General features: G+C 39.5%; 1 protein-coding gene across 1 annotated transcript in view; it reads right to left on the bottom strand.

Annotated features, from left to right (window-relative positions):
• wls (Wnt ligand secretion mediator) overlaps positions 1 to 20,490 on the bottom strand; it is a 30,770-nt gene that overhangs the window by 882 nt on the left and 9,398 nt on the right. Inside the window, exons 4-11 of the mRNA XM_072363592.1 lie at positions 20,217 to 20,378; positions 19,899 to 20,035; positions 17,407 to 17,575; positions 8,216 to 8,313; positions 2,072 to 2,135; positions 1,247 to 1,390; positions 1,023 to 1,106; positions 723 to 891 (exon numbers count right to left, since the gene is read on the bottom strand). Coding sequence (XP_072219693.1) covers positions 723 to 891; positions 1,023 to 1,106; positions 1,247 to 1,390; positions 2,072 to 2,135; positions 8,216 to 8,313; positions 17,407 to 17,575; positions 19,899 to 20,035; positions 20,217 to 20,378 — 1,027 coding nt within the window. The remainder of the gene's footprint in view (positions 1 to 722; positions 892 to 1,022; positions 1,107 to 1,246; positions 1,391 to 2,071; positions 2,136 to 8,215; positions 8,314 to 17,406; positions 17,576 to 19,898; positions 20,036 to 20,216; positions 20,379 to 20,490) is intronic.

The raw sequence follows: 20,490 nt of genomic DNA, 5'->3' as shown, positions 1-20,490 counted from the left end.
GTCGCTTGTGTTGCTGTTCCTATTTGCCCTGCTGCTTGTAAAAATCTGTTGCATATCAAGTTAGTTTAACTGAATTTCATTAACATAAATGCTTTGAGCTCACTCAAACAGAAGTGAAACTTAGAGAGAGCTGTCCCTCCCATGAGATGGTTTGATGCACTTCAGGGAAAGCTTCCAGAACTTCAGACTCCTTTTTTTCCCCTCCTCTTTTCCACTCCCCTTGTCACTGACAGGCAATAGATGGATGGTTCTCATTACCTCCCCACTCTTCTCCCCACCCCCTGTCTTCATAGCTCCTTTTCTCTTTCCTTGGAAGGAAGCCTGGTGTCCATTAAAATCACACTGCCGGGCCAAAGAGACCCTTCTTTCCCCTGGGAATTTCAATTCTTCTCAATCACCAACAACCCCCTCAAAAAAAATAAAAATAAAATCTTTGAATGAATATGCAGCTTTAGAGCACTTGCTCTCGATCAGAATGAAGTGAGAGTTACTAAATTGTTATGAAATCTAACAATATATTACTTTATTACAGTGAGGAGATACGTTTGGAAAGTTAAGCAGTACATTTTAACGGTAATCATCACAATAAGGCCAGGCTGCCATCATAGTTTCAGCTGCATTTTAAAATCTTTGAAGTGAACAAGAAGCAGCAGATTAATCTTAACAGAGAAATACAAGTAATTTAAGTTCTTTTTAAAAAAGTAAGTAAAATTTGTAGTTACCAGTGATGCACTGACCACTTGACTGATCATCTCCATAACGTTTGTGAGAAGGTGCATAGAGGAACATGATGGCGAAGACGTACAGATTCCACATGCCGTAGATACCTGTGAAGAAAGCGCTGTTCACCTGCACGGTGTGCTCTCCCCATTGCCAGTGGCCCTCATTCACCTGGACACAAAGGAAATATCTTTTTAAAAGGTCTTCTTTGTGAAGGAGAAATAAAAATTAAAATAAAGAAAAAAAACAATTCACCAATTACTAAAGACTGGATTTGGATTTGCATCATGGTTGAGACTCACCTGGCTGATGATGAAGAAGATGACAGTTAGGGCCGCACAGGCTAGAGTAACCAGCATGAGGAACTTGAACCTGAAAATCAGACCCTTAAAAAGTGACAAAAGAGGAATGACTTGGTGCCAAAAAAGCTCATAAAAATATGCTGTGCGCCATTTTCTCTATTCAAGTAATACTGAACAACTTGAAATAAAGACAATGGTGACTAATTAAATCAAACCATCCACACCTCATAGTGCAGGCGTCTGGCCTTGGACATGGCAGGCAGAGATGTCCTCTTGCCACTGATGTTGCGGAAGACTTGATAAACCATGAAACAGAGGAAGAGGAAGTAGAGACAGGCACAGATCCCTGCCACAATTATGAATGCCATCTGAGGAGGCGCTTGTCAGGGAAGTAATGAACCAATAAGGTGAGAAAGAGGATATGAAGGATTTACAAATTCAAATATCTAAATTTCCATCTAAACTAATGTCAGTATTGGCTTTTAAGGCATTTCTCAATTATGAAATATATATTTTAAATTACTGAAATGTAGAAGAGTAGAAAGAGCAACTAAGTCCCATCTGTAGTGGACCTTAAAAAAAATCAGTGTTCCAAACGTCTATTCATAAAAGGGGGGAGAAAAAGAGACGTGGGCAGAAGTGGGACCAAAAAATAAAAAATGTATGTACTGAAGCACCATTCGAATCAGCAAACAAGGGAAAAATCAAATAGGTATTAATGTGCCATCTTGAGACCCTGAGCAATGCTCTCATGTATGGTACTACTGAATTATTTCTCATATCAGTTTCCAAGTCATGTTGGCACCAAAAAAAAAACAACAAAAAAAACAAACAAATAAAAAAAAACTGTCTTGCAGTTAGAAATATAAAAAAATATTGAAGCTATGCCAACAGGAGTAAAATTGCAACATGTCTATTGGCTGATAAATTGAAAGACAGTTTTGCCATTTACACTTGTACAAGGTAATTTCTTTTCTGAATGTTCAACATTTGATGAGAAACTGTTTTGTTGATTGATGCAGCAGTTGAATATTGTTTGCAAAGGATACAGCCAGCTCAGTTCCAACTTCAGAGGCCCAGATGCTGTAGAAGGGATTTGTTAGCTGGACACCTCTATTAACAGGAGGGAAAAAAAAAAGTGCACAGTGAGTATGACAATTCCTAACCCATGGTAGCAAAGATACAGGTGGTAATATTGTGAAGAAAAAAAGAAAACTGTAAACAAGCAAAAAAAGACAACATTTCACACCATCCCTTATAACATACACTGTCTGGCTAAAAAGAAAAAAAGAAAATCTTGCACAATTATTATCAGAGAATCTGATTTTGTTCTTTGGTTCCACCTACAGCTGTAAAATGTAACACCAGGGGTGTTAAAAAAAATAAATAAAAAAAATCTCCCTGTATGCGAGCCTTGCACATACATAGCTATACATGTCAGTCTTTTGTCATCCTCCACTGGCTGACATAGACACTGTGTGAAGCTACCAAAAACATAAAGCCAAAAGATTTGGCACCAGTCAGTGTTTGAAATTCCGGTCAAATATTATCTGAATTTATTGAGCTTAAAATGATAATTGATATGCAGGTTATAAAATAATGATATCAATTAGTACAATTAATAATAATTAAAAAAAACATCTGGACTGGCTCATTTCATTATAATGCGGCATGCTGGCAACTTGATATAATAATAAAGAGTCTGCTGCTTTGCAATAAAAATCTCTACAAACAAACTTTTTTTTTTAATCAAAATCAAATGTGCGCAGTGTCTCCGGACAGCTTGAAATGCGCATCAGTAGTGTGACTTTGATGTGTGTGGCAGGAAGCATGTCACCTGCTGCCCCCTCCGTGATTTCAGCCTCATCATCCGTCTCCATTGAACTATTCTGTTTCAGAAAATAGTTTTTGAGTTAAGCTTGTTTCGACATCTCTCACGCTCTAGCTATTGTCGTTGTACTGAGCACTTTGTAAGACTAAATGAAACAAGTAATACAAGTTTAGCTCCAGGTGAAAATAATTGTTGAAAAGACAGGATTACAAAATACCAGACTTCGGCATATTTTACGGGTCAAAGTCCGGTAATTACCGGACGACAGAAACCCAGCATAAAGCAACAAGATAGTGTAATGTAATATGGCCTAAAAAGAATAAGATATATTATATATATATATATATATATATATACATACATACACACACACACACACTCATATTTTATGAATTAAATTTTTATTTGAATGTGGCATCTGTGTGAAATCAATATATATACTACGTAATTTGCTTTGTACCTTCTATTTATTCCATGCTGGCACGGAACATTTTGAATAGCTGCAAACCACCAAGATTTTGGCTTGAAATTTGCAAAAACATTTTTACATGACAATGACTTATTGTTTAGTGAGTTTAAAACATGACCGAGATGGATAACTGAGACTTCTCTGATAAATAAAGGGAATGAATTTCATTTCCCATTTGCTCTACGTTTATGCATTTAGCAGACGCTTTTATCCAAAGCGACTTACAGATAGGCAGATAGGGTAAGGGGGTCTTATCTAAGGGGCCCTACTGGAGACAGTACCTTTCATGCAGGGGATTAGAACCCAGATCTCCCACATGAAAGGTGGCAATCATACCACTACACTATCGAGTCCATAAAATAGAGGCTCTAAAGTAGAGGTCTGAAGTATATAAACATATTTCACAAGTTTCATAAGAATCAAACACAGCTTCAAACCCTTTCTGATTTACAACTTTCGCAGTACACAAGGGAAATAATCATAAACATATTCTTTTCATAAATACAAACCCGACTGCTTCACTTCCTGTTACCTTGTGTGTGTACTGTGGAATTTCTTGCTTCACTTGGACTACTAATAATCACCTTATTTCTCCCTATAATTCACACATTTTGCACAGTTAACTCTATCACATACTTGTTGTATTCTAACACTCACTCTTATAGATCTTTAGTCTTTATTTTTCACTTTTTAGCAGTGTGTCAGGTTATTTGGCTTAGCTACCAGTTCTCTTCCTCCATCTCCTGCTTTCACCTGCTCCGTGTATCAAATGTTTAGTTACTCCTCTTCCTCCTTTAGTGTTAATGGTACATGTAACAAATGTAGTCTGTTTGTAGTTTCGGAGGCGAGGTTATCTGAATTGGAAGCTCGGCTCTGCACCATTGAAAACCCACCCGATAGCGAGCCACACCCCTTTAGCCAGTGCGGAGCCACCTAGCGTAGCTAGCTCCATTAGTCGTCCCCTATCCCCAAGCAGAACCCGAGCAACCAGGACCCCAGAGTGGCTGGGTAGTTTTCTCTGGACCCCTGCCAAATCTGACCAGTGATAACATGTTTAGTTGCATGTCCTCCTTCAATCGCTGGTTACCTAGATGGTGTCCAGCAGACAACGTGGGCTACATAGATAATTGGAAATCTTTCTGGAGAAAACCTGGTCTGATGAGGAGAGACGGCATCTACCCCACTTTGGAAGGAGCGGCTCTCATTTCTAGATATATGGACAAATTCATTATCATTTATCAGTCATTCAAAAACATGACAACCCAGGGTTGAGACGAGGATGCAGAGTTGTAGTCTTACACAGTTCTCTGCGGCTTCCCTAATCTTATTCTGAGTTTCTGTCTGAATTCTCAGAGTTTTTAAGTGCTGAGTTAGTGCTGAGTTCAGATAAAGTCATTGCAGTGGGTGACTTTAATATTCATGTAGATGTTGAAAATGACAGCCTAAATATTAACTTTAATTCTATATTAGACTCTATTGGATTTTCTGAAAGTGTTCACAGACCTACTCACTGCCTTAATCATATCTTTGACCTTGTGCTGACTTATGGCATCTATCAGAGAATGCTGTAACCAGAGTTAATTTCATCATCCTATTCTTCACTACCATGTGCAGATATGACAGAGGACCGCTACCTAAATTTTACTCCAGCAATACTAGACTCTCTTGTTGACAGTACTCTAATTTCAATGCGTACAACACTGGACAATGTTGCCCCCCTGAAAAGGAAGGTAATCAGTCAGAAGAGGTTGGCTCCTTGGTATAATTCAGAGCTGCGTGCTTTAAAGCAGCTGGAGAGACAGTAGTCATATGTTTCCATCCAAAAGTGATTTGAATCATTGGGAAATGCTCATTAAAAGAAATGCGAATTATGTGTGTTTCTATCAAAAGTACGGACTTTGGTGAAAACTACTAACTCGCACAAGTTTTCCGCAGCTTGGCATAACAACCAACCTGTAAACATTTTACTGGCTTCATGACCCAGAGTGTATCACCGTGGACAGAGGACTTGAACCTTTATTAAGAATCGGGCAAGTGGTATTCGAGCTGTCAGCTGTAATGAGGAGAAGGCAGCAAGCGATGTTATTTAATGACCTTAATTGCCCAAGCAGAGATTGGGGTGACAATAATGACTACGTCAGACTTCATGCGAACACAGCTGTTTCCATCCCTTTTCGAATCAACCAAAACCCAGCGCTAGCGAGCGTATTTTCATTTGTGCGAATCAGGGGATTTTAATTTGAATAATGGCGTTTCGATCATATTTTCCGATGTGATACCTCTCAATGCGCATCTAAACGGGCTGATGGAACCGGACCTAGTGGCGTTCCTCTAATTTAGAAGAGTCTCAATTAGTCTGGAAAGATAGTTTCATTACGTATAAGAAAGCCCCTCGTAAAGCTAGAACTGCTTATTATTCATCATTGATAGAAGAGAAGAATAATCCCAGGTTTCTTTTTATCACTGTTGAGCCATGTATTCCTTTAGCTCTCAACAGTGATGATTTCATGAGATTCTTTATCAATAAAATTGTTTCTATCAGAGATAAGATTAATGTAATCCTTCCCACTATCATCACCGATGTATCATCAAGTGCAGCAGCTTTAGAGGTATCCTTAGAACCTGATTTGTATTTAGACGGCTTCTGCTCAGCTGATCTCTTTGACAACAACAGCAATAGTTTCTTTGAAACCATCAATTTGTATTTTAGACCCTATCCCAACTAGACCGTTCAAGGAGGTTTTCCCCTTAATTGACACCTCCATATTGGACTTGATCAATCCGTCTTTGTTGACAGGATATGTACCTCACTTTTAAGGTTGCTGTAATTAAACCTTTACTTAAAAAACCTACTCGTGATTCAGAAGTGTTGGCTAATTATTGACCTATATCCAATCTCCCTTTTTTGTATAAAGTTCTTGAAAAAAAAATAGTTGCAGCTCAACTTTGTGATCATTTACATAGAAATGATCTGTTTTAAGAGTTTGAGTCAGGATTCAGAGTGAATCATAGCACAGAAACAGCACTGGTGAAAGTTACCAATGATCTCCTCTTAGCCTCTGATAGCGGACTTGTGTCTGTGCTTGTTCTGTTGGATCTCAGTGCTGCATTTGATACAGTCGATCACAGCATTCTGTTACAGAGACTTGAACATGTTATTGGGATTAAAGGAACTGCATTAGGCTGGTTTAAGTCATATTTATCTGATAGATTCCAGTTTGTTCTTGTAAATGAAGAATCTTCCTCACACACCAGAGTAAGTCCTAGTTTATACTCCTCCATAACGTTGACGGCGTCGACGTGACATCCTCATTAAGCATTCGAAGTTCTGCGTCGAGTTAACACGTTGCTCTGCAATTCTCGATGCCGGTAGGGAGGTGTGGCTGTATGTTTGTGTGGTTTCAGGGGTGATAGCCGAATCCTTGTTTTTTCTTCCGGTCAGAGTTAACAACAGTAAACAATGGCAACCGAGGTGGAGCAGCTGTATTTGCAGTTGGAGCTTATCAATACTGAAGAACAATGCTTAAATTACAAATGTTGAAGCACAGGCGACAGAAGACGTTTGCAGTCCACTAAGCCGGTCGAGGCGGGGAACAGGTGAATTTACAACACTGGTTGTGAATTCACTGGTGTGAATTTACAACCTGGATGAACAAATGCACTTTCGATAATTTTGAATGTCAATGAGCTTTTTCGCCGTAAACAGCCATTAAGACCAGAAAAGGCAACTGCCGGAAATTACGTTCTGAGTGGACCAATCACGACCCTTACGGCCAGCGTCTACGCGACGTGCAGTTAGAATTTTTTTGTAGGTGCACGTCAGGCTACGATGTAGCTACTCGATGTCGGAGCTACATCGTCGAAATGACGGAGAAGCATAAATGGCTCTTAAGTCATGGAGTTCCTCAGGGTTCTGTGCTTGGACCAGTTCTTTTTACTTAATACATGCTTCCATTAGGTAACATTGTTAGACAGCATGGCATCAGTTTCCATTGCTATGCTGATGATACTCAGCTGTACTTATCTATGAAACTAGATGAAACTAATAGGTTGGTCACACTACAAGGATGTCATGAAGACCTGGATGACTCAGAACTGTCTGCTTCTAAATTCAGACAAAACTGACAGACATTATCTTTGGACCGGAGTGCTTCAGGCAGAAATTGTCTAGTTATATAGTTACTCTAGATGGTATTTCCTTGGCTTCTAGTTCTACAGTGAGGAACCTTTGAGATATGTTTTACCAGAATTTCAACAGTAGATCTCTTGCCATTGTTTATTAGCTAAAGAGCATTTCCACACATACAATGAGAAAAGAAATACTGGGACTAAACAGCAGCAAAGTCTTAGGAAAATCTACTTTTTACAAGAGTGTATTAGAAATGCAAGGCTTCAATTTGCTACAGAGCAAAAATATTGGACTGTACAGCAATGTCTTGTGCCCAAAACGTCAGGTTAGTTGACTACCTGAATATATTGGAAGACCAGGTTTTTCCATGAAAAGATTTTCTTTAATCCCTGATGGCAGACATTTTTAACGATCATAAGGGGAAGGAGTCCCTGGGCTTCAATTGTGAAAGAGCAGTTTAGGGAGCATCAGACTTCATGCCATAGTCTGACTCTCCCACCATCAAGATAAGATCTAGGTGAAAAATCAATACGACTGAAGACAAAAATTAAATGAATGAAACTGAATTTAATAAAGCTTACTGAAATTATGCCACGGTCAATGTGTGCCGTGATTAAAAGTAAAGGGGTTAAAAAAAAAAATTATTTATGACTTTCATTCAATTGATTTATTTTGGCCATTTATTTTTGTATGTTGTTTACCAACAATATAATAACAAGTAGCACGTTTAAACAAAATAGAAGGTAAGGAAAACTTTGTCTCACCTCTCACACATGTCAAAGATGAAGAGGCAGAAAGAGCCAAACACAATGGGTCCAACCTGCTTCCAATAGACTGAAAAACGGTTCCTCTCCGTTTGGTCCTGAGAGAGACACACACACACAATGAAAAACATATTAAAGTGAGATAAACTGCTCCTTTGTTGTACACGTTTTAGTAAAAATTAAAGTTCTTTACCAACATAATGCTCACTAGTTCACCATATTTACACAAGTGTATGAAGCTCTATGTTGAGGACTGAGGTGTATCCACATACCCAGAAGAGCTGCTGTGTATCAAACATATGCTAATTCCACATACTACTTCTGTGGTCATGTCAGAATATAGGTTTGAAAAGAATGAGAGATAAAAAATAAAAAATCTGATGAAAAGTTGGAAATGAGCCACGTTGAACAGAAAGAGCCTGAAAGTGAGCATTTCAGCATCTTTACCCCTTCAACAGTTCTAGAACTAGTAACCCTGACAAAAAGGGAAGTACCCAGGAACATATTAAACTCCTTTACAATGAAGCAAATGACTAACTATTAAGGAATACAGCTTGAATGAGGCTGGGATTGGTCATTTGCAAAACATCATGTTTTTGATATTGGAGAGAAAAGCAACGTGTAACTAAATCATTGGGCCAAGAACAATCCGTGAATCATTTGTTATTTCCATTTTCAAGTGAAAATCAAATAATGAAAAATTGGCTGTTTTTTTTATTTATTTTTTAATTATAAACACCAAAAACAAACAAAAAATGCCTGTTTTTTATATTTAAATTTTAGGATAAGATAAAAAAAAAATTCATTGAAAAACAGTTGGGTTTATGTGACCCGGAAGTTTGGTAAGGCTGCTCAGCCTGGGAGGCTTCACCATAGATGCCGAATCAACTTTGGAAGGGCGTGTCTAAAGCGCCACCATCTTGGTACAGGGCTAGCAGAGGCAGCCGTGCATGAACTTATGAAGGGCTAGCAGAGGGTTAGGGTTAGGGGATAGGCCCAGAGATTCCAGAGAGTACAGCAAACAAAATTAAATGCTCATTTTAATGGTAATAAATGCACTTGAGTTGTGCCTGAAAATACATCACAATTTTAGCCATAACAGAGATCACATGTTTTCACATTTATCAACTAATATTACACCTGACCATCTGTTTCTGCTGGGAAAATTCTGAATTCCTGTAAAATTCCTGTATTCCGGTAAAAAAGATGTGTTAGATCATTTGCAGTGATTTTGAGTGATTTGTTTTTAGTTTTTATGTTCATATCAGCTGAGACCAAGAGCTGATGGATGGATCTAATGCAAAACTAGCACAGACACAATTGCAACGAATGTGGAGCCGAATATCTCAAGTTCTACATTGATAGCATGCAAAAACTGGGTGAAGAAAGTCAGGTGCTGCAAACATGAGTGTGCGATGAAGCCTTCACAGGGGTTCATCTCAAACAGTGAACCGAGTGGATCCTCGAACACAAGCAACCAGCTTTAGGAAGAGATAAGGTCAGAGCACATTTCTGGACAGAGCATTCAATTTAAAAAGGTAGTGCTGCAACATCACGGCATAAACCTTAGTGTGGTGCTTTGAAAGAAGCCTGGAAGCAAATGAAATCCTTCTCACAAAGGCTAGTAGAGCAGAGCCTGGCAGCCAACAAGAGAGAATCCAGATGTGCAGAGGAGGGATAAAGAGACGATAACAATAACAGATGTCAGGTAAGAGTGACCTGTAATATTTTTGTGGGAGGAGGGTCAAGTTCAGAGAAGATTTTGATGGCTCGTACACAGAATTCACACAGCGACAGTTGTCCTCCGCCCAGTAACGGCGCTTGAAATAACTGGATTTCCTGGACAAAAATGGCAACAACATTAGGTGGGCAAAACCATTTTTCCATAAAGCATCAAGCTTAAGTGTTCGATCAGTAGATTTGAACAATCTCAGTGATGAAATTGGCATTCAAACGTTCTTGCCTAAACTAGATAATGGACAATGTTGCTGGACAAATACAAACAGAATTAGAAAATTGAAGTTTCTTCAGAACAAATCTGCATTTCCGTTTGTGAAAACGACAAACAAAAATCGAACAAAGTGACTTCAACTAAGCTTTTCACACCAAAGTACATTTTCCTCTGTTATTGGTCCTCTTCTCTGTGCAATGAATAAAGATTATTTAGGTAAATATGCTTTAAAGACTGGATTTCATTTGCTCGAAGGCTCACAGCTTGCAGGATGATGGATTGAGATGCAAAGTGTATTCTGATCCTAATAAATCACCGTATTTTTATGTTTAATGAACTTATTTTATAAGGTTGTAAAATGGTGATAACTGAGTGTGGAACATTAAGTAAGCATAACAGACACACTGTCTTAGAGTAATTTAGTGAAATATTTCAAGGCTTCCACCTGAAACTGAAAAATCCAAGCAGCCTCAGTTGACCACTTGGTCAATTTATTAGCATGCTACAATCTCTTTATATCAAGCTGGGCTGGTGAAGAAAAGTACAGCTGCAGAAGCATTATTTTGAGCAAACAATCATTCCCATGTTATCTGACACACAGTCCAACTGTTTTTTAGTTCAACACCATAAAAGGCTCTGACCATGTCTCTGTCAAGTCTAGAAATACCTTATGGATCAACAGTTTCAATGACAAGTCAGAGTGTGTCATAGCACAGAAACAGCACAGGTGAAAGTCAGGGGCGCCTGCAGAGGGTATGCATGAAACCATTATCGCACCTAACCCACACAAACACAACCCCAACACGAATCATGTGCGTGGTGCACAAAACCAGCAACATTGCACCTGACCAACTGAAATACAGGCCACATGCACGCAATGCGGTGGCTCACATAAACAGCCACATCATACCTCACGCATGATGGTTAGGTCCTTACCCACATAAATATGCCACACGACCGCAACACACAAAAACAGCGCATCTGACCCACACAATGCCCAACGTGCACATTGCGACGTGCACACACACACAGCCTGTTTGTTACAAATTACAAAAAAGCCTTAGCCTTAGCACCTCCTCCTCACTGTTGATGTTGAAGACCAAAGAGCCTGGTGTCCGACATGGTGTTCCGTAGATATATTTTAAGGCGCCTCATTGTGCTGAAAGTCTGCTCTGCTGAGGCAGTGGACACTGGCATAGTCAGGAAAACTTTTAGCATTGTATGTACATTTGGGAAGAAGTCCACTGTGTCCTGTAAAACTTGGAAAATCTCACTGATGTCTTTATCATTAGCCTGCCTCCACATCTCAAATTCAGCATCTGCATTATCCAGGTTGTGCATCAGTGTCCCATAGAGTGCCAGACACACTCGGTCTCTCACTTCTGAGACAAGATGATCAATAAATGGAAGGAATAGATTTAGTCGCCAATATTCCTGCGGGGTTGTTGCAGGCATATTTGATCTCCTTAACTGCACAGTCACTAACCGAGGCATCGATGGACACGAGTCGACTTTGGCAGCTACATCACAACTTTGATTCCACAGTCATTTTGAAGCAATCGTAACGCGCTGGCATTACTAGCAGCAGCTGGTAAATTGCAGGATTGATTTTGTAGACCGTTGCTAAGAGATGTTAAATATTACAATAAACCCTGTATAACAACAATACTGATCAAGAAATCAAATGACTCCATTGCTCTGCTTAGTGACATCTCAGTACTGCAGCTTTTGGGGTCCCCTTCAGTCTTTAGTTCATGCATAGTGACAGAGTTTTATGAGAGTAGTTTTTTCATGCCAAGACCAGCGTGTGAAAACTGTTGCAAACGCTGATGTGTAAAGCTGTTATTCAAAAAAGATGTGCATTCGTTTTGATGAGGCTGTGATGAAAGACACAACATCTTGGACAATACTTGGACAATTTCAAACCAAAGGGATGTGCGTTGAATGCATGATTGCAAAGTTAAGAGTGTGGTTTCTGCAGTATACATACAGTAGATGGCAGCTGTTCCTGACGGGACAGAAAACCATTTGGCTCTTTTGCATTTTTCAAAAATAGTGTTCCGAATCGGTTTCTATACAAAAGTCTATTATTTTGTTTTGCACTTGATGCCCAGGGTAAGTTGCATTTGAAGTTGCAAGCTGCAGATACCGTTTTAGGTTTGCATCACCATCTGCACGATACTTAAGAAATGCATTGAAATTGCTACGTGCATCAGTGTGACCTCTAATAGGTACGTTTTGCTTTCCAAAAATGGCAATAAGGTCAATAATTGCTTTGAGGCCGTACTTGTTCCGTTCCAACGTTTCTTGATAGGCATGATATAATGCTCCACAAATAGACCGTCTCTCCCCTGAGCAGACACGTATAGAAAATGTGAAGCAGGTAACTGGGCACTCCGGTGCGCTTGTGTGGACAAGTGCTTAGTGACAATTTTCTTGGCATTACTCCAGTCAGTCACTGGCTTCGTTTGGAGAATGTCACCAGATGAGAATAAAAAAATAAAAAAACATACAGGACATACAAAACAATCCATCGTGTGATATGCTGTACCTCAGTGTAGGATATAAATTGTCACTGAAAAACTCGTCTGGGACTTTTCTTTGTTTACTAAATGTCATCCGTGACACGGCTACCCAGTTTCTTGGGAGTATTAATCGGTTTTGCAAGGCAATACGTTTCACTGAATTCGTGGCCGTTTTAAGTTCACCTGCTTTGATTGTACCAACATCTGACATGTCAGTAACCAGAAGGCTAGTGGTTACCTGTGGTTGTGTGCTGCTGGCTGGGCTGGACTCCTGTGGGAGTGTTGTAGCTGTCGAGGTGGAGGAAGAGAAGCTAGTTTTAGCCGTGTGATCCGTGGGAGGAGGACTGAGATTCCCAGGTTCAGTTGCCGTGTCCTTGACATCCAGAGGAGGAGTAGGTGAAGCGACAACATTCGCCTCATTTCTACTCTTTTTGGCAAACGTTTCGAGCAGATTTAACTGTTTAAAAGTCTGCTTACTCATTTGTAGTTTGCTTTAGTTAGCGTCACCCAGTGAAGTTCACCGCACAGTCAGATTTAGCATATGGAAAAACACCAGCCGCCAAAAGTAAACTAATCAATTTATTTTAGTTTAGGTACATACGCCCACCCGAACAGACGCACAAAGATGTACGTATAGGACATTTTGACACAAAAGACTATTTTTTATTTGATCTTATTTATAATTTTGGAAGTAATATAAAAAGGGAAAAAAAAACAATCTAAATCAGAGCAAAAGCTGTACAGTTGCAGGCGCCACTGGTGAAAGTTACCAATGATCTCCTCTTAGCTTCTGATAGTGGACTTATGTCTGTGTCCATTATGTCCTGTTGGATCTCAGCGCTGCATTTGATACGATCGATCACAGCATTCTATTACAGAGACTTCAACAAAAACTACATTAGGCCAGTTTAAGTCATATTTATCTGACAGATTCCAGTTTGTTCTTGTAAATGAAGAATCTTCCTCACATACAAGAGTAAGTTAAGGAGTTCCACGGTGTTCTGTGCTGTTCTTTTCACTTTATATTAGGGCTGCCACGATTAGTCGACTAATCATGATTATGTTGACTATTAAATTCGTTAACAACTAATTTAATAGTCGACGCATGTTTTTTTTCAAACTTCGTTTTTCTCTCAAAACTGCTGCAGCACCTTCCACTGCTGCATCTATCTTTCTGCCCTTGACACACATGCGCAGTAGTGGTAACCGGGGGGGTCAGTCGTAATGTCACAGGAAGTTAAACCAGCCGGGCTCTGGTATCATGGCTACCCAGCAACGGAGCTCAAAAGTGTGGGAGCATTTTAAAACTAAAGACAAATATGTGCAATGCAGTATCTGTAAGGCAGAATTTGCCTTCCACTGCAGCACAACGACAATGCACGAGCACCTGAAAAGGAAGCATGATGTTGTGGCTGATTGTGAAGAGGGACCGTCATCTTGGTAAGCTAACTGGCTAGTTAGTTGCTAAAATTTGCGTAAAGAGAGAGTTAACTTGCTACTTACTATTATTGATAGCTGTAAACGTTGACATTAGCGATGACGATTTGATTAATTAGCCTTAGCACACATATTTCATGTGTTTTCTGTAACGTTATAACAGTGATGTGTTTGAATAGGAATGCTAATGTTTTCTAACGTTATGTTTCAGTGCTAAAAAAGTACGTTCATCTTAAATGGACAGCTTTGTTACAAAGCTAGCTACATGCACACCTTAGCAAGCAAATGTCCTGACTGAGTCCATACTGAACATGTTGGTGTTATATTTGAGTCAGTGAGACCAAAACTTTTTGTGAATAATTCCGTAGTTTCAGGTGCCTACCTCATTTGATTTAAATGCAGCTATGTTTGATGCCAGAGACAAATGAAGGAAAGAAAAACCTTATTTATTTTTGTGTGTTTGCTACAAAGTTAAATAATTGTTTGTTGCAACAAGCTGCATATTCAAAGGGTTAATGAACTATGATATTAATTGTCTTTTTTTTTTAGTTGGCATATACCTTAAACACTAAGCTGAAAGCTAATGATGGTTATATAAGAGCAGCCTAGTGCGATAAGCTGTATGTTTTACATTCAATATTGGTATGATCCAATTAGTCGACTAATCGAAAAAAAATAATCAGTGATTAGTCGACTATTAAAATAATCATTTGTGGCAGCCCTACTTTATATATGCTTCCATTAGGTAACATCATCACCATGACATAAATTTCTATTGCTATTCTGATGATACTCAGCTGTACATATCTATTAAATCAGATGAAACCAATAGGTTGGTCAGACTACTAACCCTAACCCATAACCAATCCCCTGCACCACTCACCTCAAAGGAAATTTAATTTCCTATCGCACCTGCAGCACACCACACCTCAAAAACATAACCCGCCCTTCTCTCCTTCTTACCCCCTCCTCCTAGCAGCAAATAACATGATGTTTCTGATTTTTGGCAATATTATGAAGATGAAAGAACGCAGTCCTAGAACCTGTTTTATATGTGCGTCAAATGATAAATTCTGGTCAAAAATGACTCAAAGGTTCCTCACTGTAGAACTAGAAGCCAAGGAAATACCATCTAGAGTAACTATATAACTAGACAATTTCTCACTGACGCGCTCAGGTCCAAAGATAACGATTTCAGTTTTTTCTGAATTTAGAAGCAGACAGTTCTGAGTCATCCAGGTCTTCATGTCTTTAAGACATGCTAGTGGTGTGACCAACCTATTGGTTTCATAGATAAGTACCGCTGAGTATTATCAGCATAGCAATGGAAATTGATGCCATGCTGTCTAATAATGTTACCCAATGGAAGCATGTATAAAGTAAAAAGAACTGGTCCAAGCACAGAACCCTCAGGAACTCCATGACTTAAGGGCCATTTATGCTTCTACGTCATATCGACGACGTAGCTACGACATCGACGTGGATCCCTCCACCGTAGCCTGACGTGCACCTCCAAAATCTTTTTAACTACAGTTGCTTTTTCCAGTCTTGATGGCTGTATACGGTGAAGAAACTCGTTGACATTCGAAATTATCCAAAGTGCATTTGTTCATCTGGGTTGTAAATTTACACCAGTAAATTCACCTGTTCCCATCCTCGACCGGCTTAGTGGACTGCAAACGTCTTCTCTGTCGCCTGCACTTCAACATTTGCAATATAAGAATTTGTTCTTCAATACTGATGAGCTCCAACTGCAAATACAGCTGCTCCACCTCGGTTTCCATAGTTTACTGTTGTTAACTCTGACCGGAAGAAAAAGCAAGGATTCGGCTATAACCCCTGAAACCACACAAACATACAGCCACACCTCCCTACCGGCATAGTGAATTGCAGAGCAACATGTTCACTTGACGCTGAACTTCGAATGCTCAATGACGACATAATGGAGTAGTATAAACTAAGCATTATGCATGCTCAGGACAAGGGATTGGACCGAAGAGAAATTTCGGTGCAATCTGTTGGTTTCCTTAGCTAGGAAATTGGGTTTTTTTTTTTTTGTTTTTTTTTAAAATTGGCTCTGTATGTATGAATTAATTTTGAATTGGATTATAATTACAATGAATTGGACTCTAATTGGCTTGAATTAGACTGTATTACTGAAGTGCCTTGAGATGACATTTCTTGTTGATTTTATGCTATATAAATAAACTGAAATTAATCAAAAGGGCTAGAAGTCAGCTCACAACCTGCAGGTTAGCTAAACAAAAACAACCCAGAAATAAAGTTAAAGTCTATCTTCAGGTATTGAGGTACCCCCTTAAAAACTTATTTTTGCTCATTGGTATCACATTACTTTTAGTATTTTATGATCTTCGTGTGAGAAATATGCAGCTTCGGTTCTATGCTGGTTCCTGTTGATGTGGTGCAATCCGGTTACATAAACACACTCATAGCTCGAGCTGGAAAGCCCTGTGTATCAAATCAATATGTCGACCTGTGACGTTGCTCAGCATGATCTTGATTATCATATTTTGTCAAACCAGTGCCAAATATATCCTGGATATGTTGAACCTGCTTCGCAATAAATGTTCCAAGAGGTTCTAGAACATAGATGGCTCTGTTTGGGCTGACTAACACTTTTGTTCGAGAAATCACTTTTTAGGAAGCTTTCATTCACAATCATGCATTTGCCTCACGTATCTGCTCTGCTCAGTGTTTGTTTTGGTTGACACACAAGTGCCTGTGTAGCATGGGAAACACCCTGAACTTCGAAATCACAGCACTACATGTGCAGAAGAGAAAACAACACACTGTGTGCGTGTCTGTCAGCAAGGGGCACTTAGTAAAGCAAGCTTGACCAGAGGAAATACAACATAAGCTGTGCCTACAGTTTGAGCACAGAGACACACATGCATATACAGAAAAAGAAGAGAATCAATCCAGAAAGAGAGCAGCAAAACAGCCAGTGAACCTCTCACACTGAGCTGAGAGGAGACAAAACAAAGCTAGTATTAGGTTGCTAAATGCTAACATTACATAAATTCCATCTCCAACTGTCAGCCCTGAAAAGTTAGCCCCATCTTGCAAGTTGATGGTATTGATTTCTCAGGTCTGAGACACGCAAATCCTTTCAGCTTTATTTTACGATTTTGAGACCGTTACAGGCGGAATGAAGTTCCAAAGTTGAAACGCTCAGCGTTCAGCAGCGTTCACCTTTTATCGCATTTTTAAAATAAATTATGGTAAAGATAGTCTTTAAATTATGGTTTATACGGTACCATGACATGTTCCCCGCAGAAGATGACCCAGAAGGAGAGCAACATGGAGTAGAAGATGCCCTGTCTGATGTCTCCGAAAAGCAGCATCCAGGTCCAGTTAAAGCCAATAGAGAACCACTCCACTGGGATGTTGATGAATGTCATAGAGATTCCCAGAGCAAAGATTACCCTGAGGGAAATAGAAAAAAAAAATAATCTTAAGAATTCAGCAGATTTCCTAGTAGGTTAGAGTTAAAGTGCAGCTTTAGCAGATGAATATTATGGTAATTTCAACCGACAGGCTTCATTTTAGAAAATGAAACTAAATATTTAATAAACAGTTAAAAAAAAAATGTATACATTCAGAAGGGATTAAATCCCCAAATGCATCAATTGACTGTTAATATAGAAATTCAAAACCAGACAAATTTGTTTACATGCATTTTAAAAGTCCAGTTTTGGTCAGACTAACAACTCAACAAGTTTTTTTTGTTTCTATAGACTCAGGTAAACATATTTCACAACCGGCATGGCGGTTGGCATCCTCTCGGATTTACTGGTTTCCTACCCTCAGCTGAATTATTTTTATCCTTGGTGGGGACAAAATTTATTCCCCCCACCCAAAGTATTTTCACCATCACATCATAATTATTAACAACCAAAATACAAAGGGTCCGTGTTCATTTTGATTGTGCTGTGATTTTGATCTACCGGGAGCAAGTCAGAGGCATCGCCCTCGTGGACAAAAAAAACTTCTTGATCAAGTTCCCTCAAACATGATCAAGTTCCTTTAAACATAATCAAGCATTCACAAAAAAATTTACTGAGAAAAGTCTGTGATCAGAAAAAATAGGGGCACTCTTCTTTGGAACTGCAAAAACAGGTCTTTGCAAGCCACTCATAGATGAAAGGAAATTCTTAGGTCAAAACAGAGCTGTGTGTGTGTGTGTATATATATATATATATATATATATAAATAGAAAGAAAGAGAAAGAGAAAGAGAGAGAGACAGAGAGAGGGGAAGGTGACCTAAAACACAGGTACAAACATTGTTTGCCATTACTGTGGGTAAAAGAAGTCATACTTTGAGGCAATTTCACTCTTGACCGCTCCTCAGCGAAGTTCTGCAGAGCTAACATGGAGGGAAAAAAAGCAAAGCATTTCACTGGTATGCTAGGAATGCGTCATGACCACCATCAACACAGTCACGAAAGCCCAGACTGTGACATGTCTGAGTAAATGCGAGAGTGGGGAAAAACAGAGTAAATATTTAGGTTTCTTCTGTCCCCCGCAACATGAGGCAACAGGAAAGCCGCAGTGTTACTAATAAGATTTATGTTTGTATTTCATTCAGGTGAGCAGGTGCCTGGGCATGTTAACTGAACTGAGCCATCACTAATGTTACTAACCTCAAAGTTTATCCTGTTGTGACACATCACAATGCTGCCATTAACATTCCTGAGTGTTTTACCTGGTTTGCGATGTTAGTCTGATGTTAGTCTTTTTTTTTTTTTTTTTTTTTTTCAAAGTTCATGGGTTATCTTATGTAAGACTTTTTGCCACACCGAGTTTCTCCCTAACATCTATCTTCAAAGTTAGACGAAGTCTGAGGTTTACCATTGCAACACCTCTGTGGGGGAGCAAAACTGGAGACTCTGGTAAAGCTTTTACAGCATGAAAAAATAATCCACTGTACACAAATAGGGTATGACACGCACTTTCTGAGAGCCCGCTAGTCATCTGGGAATAAGAGCCTTGAGCCGGAAAAGATAGATAGAAGGAGAGAGACATTTTCTCAGTGTGTGTGTATGGTGCATTTGGTGTCCGGCTAGCTGGTATGTTTCAGTCCCAAATGCATGTGTGTGTTGAGTGCTAGCTTGCAGATTTTGAAGTGTGTTTCACGCTCCGGCGGGCGCTTCCTGTGGCGCAGATTGCTGCCTCTTAACGATCCATCTTCCCAGCATGACAGGAGGTTACACAAACACTGGGCTCTGAGCATAGCCTCAGCTTTTCACAACATGGCATTTAAATTGCCGATTTCAGGTAAATGTACCCAAATTAGTGCCAGATTTTTCCATGTTTGCTTGAGGAATTATACAGATAGCTGATGCGTTACCAAAACACATGTTCCATTTTGTTTCACCGTTTGCTTAATGTTAAACACTGCAGTCTCAGCAGCTGAAAATCCTACACAATCTCTCTTGAGATGCTTGATAAACAACACCCTCTGACCTGCACTGCACACAGTAAGCATGACCTACTTGTACATTTCATCTATACTTAATATGTACAAACTCTCAGTACACATACTGAAGCAGAGCCACACTAGCCTATCAAACTATTACAGATTCCTCTCTGTTAAAATACTGTATACGAAGCTCTCATTGTTGGTACGGGTCATTTAAGAAGGACTAAGATTATGTTGGCACAACTTAAATGTATTTTAAGTGAGAATTACAGACTTAGTAACCTAGGAAACCATTGCAATAATGGAGAGGAAGGATGAGCCTTACTTCTCAAGGAGGACAGGAGGTCTGCTCATGAGGGTGATGCGTCTCCAGTACCAGATCATGATGATGAGGATGCTAGGTGTGAGGAAGGTCTTCATGGCAAACCAAACCTTGGTGAAGCCTCCGTTCTGATGGATGCTCTTTAGAGAAAATTTAATTAAAATCACTGTCCACCCATTTTTTGTGTGCATGTCATTTTAGCTGCAAGCAAGGGCTAATGCTAACACCATAATTGCTCAGTGGTCAACAGTTTCATTCTTACAACAGAAACAGACGCTTAACTGTGTGCACAACATTAAGCAGTGCCACCTATAAACTTACAACAAGGTGAATGTCTCTGATTTCTCCGATCCCCACATTGATCTTCTTGCGCTCATTGATAGGTAGCCGGATGTTGAGAAGATAGTACTTATGGGCCACACTCCCCACCTCCATGAATGGCAGGAGGTCACACTCATAGTAACGGCCCTCATTCTCAAGGCTCTAGACAACACACAGTGACAGGTTAAAAACATATTAAACTGAGGAAGGCATATCCCTAAATTGCCCTTTATAAGTACTAGAGGGCTGCAACTCTAATCTCTGCACACAAGTG

This window comes from Leuresthes tenuis, unplaced genomic scaffold, assembly GCF_036924035.1.
Source record: "Leuresthes tenuis unplaced genomic scaffold, fLeuTen1.0.hap1 SCAF_14, whole genome shotgun sequence".
Taxonomy (NCBI): Eukaryota; Metazoa; Chordata; class Actinopteri; order Atheriniformes; family Atherinopsidae; genus Leuresthes; species Leuresthes tenuis.
The sequence above is the reverse complement of the archived record's forward strand: the minus strand, read 5'-3'. Positions and strand labels throughout refer to the sequence as shown.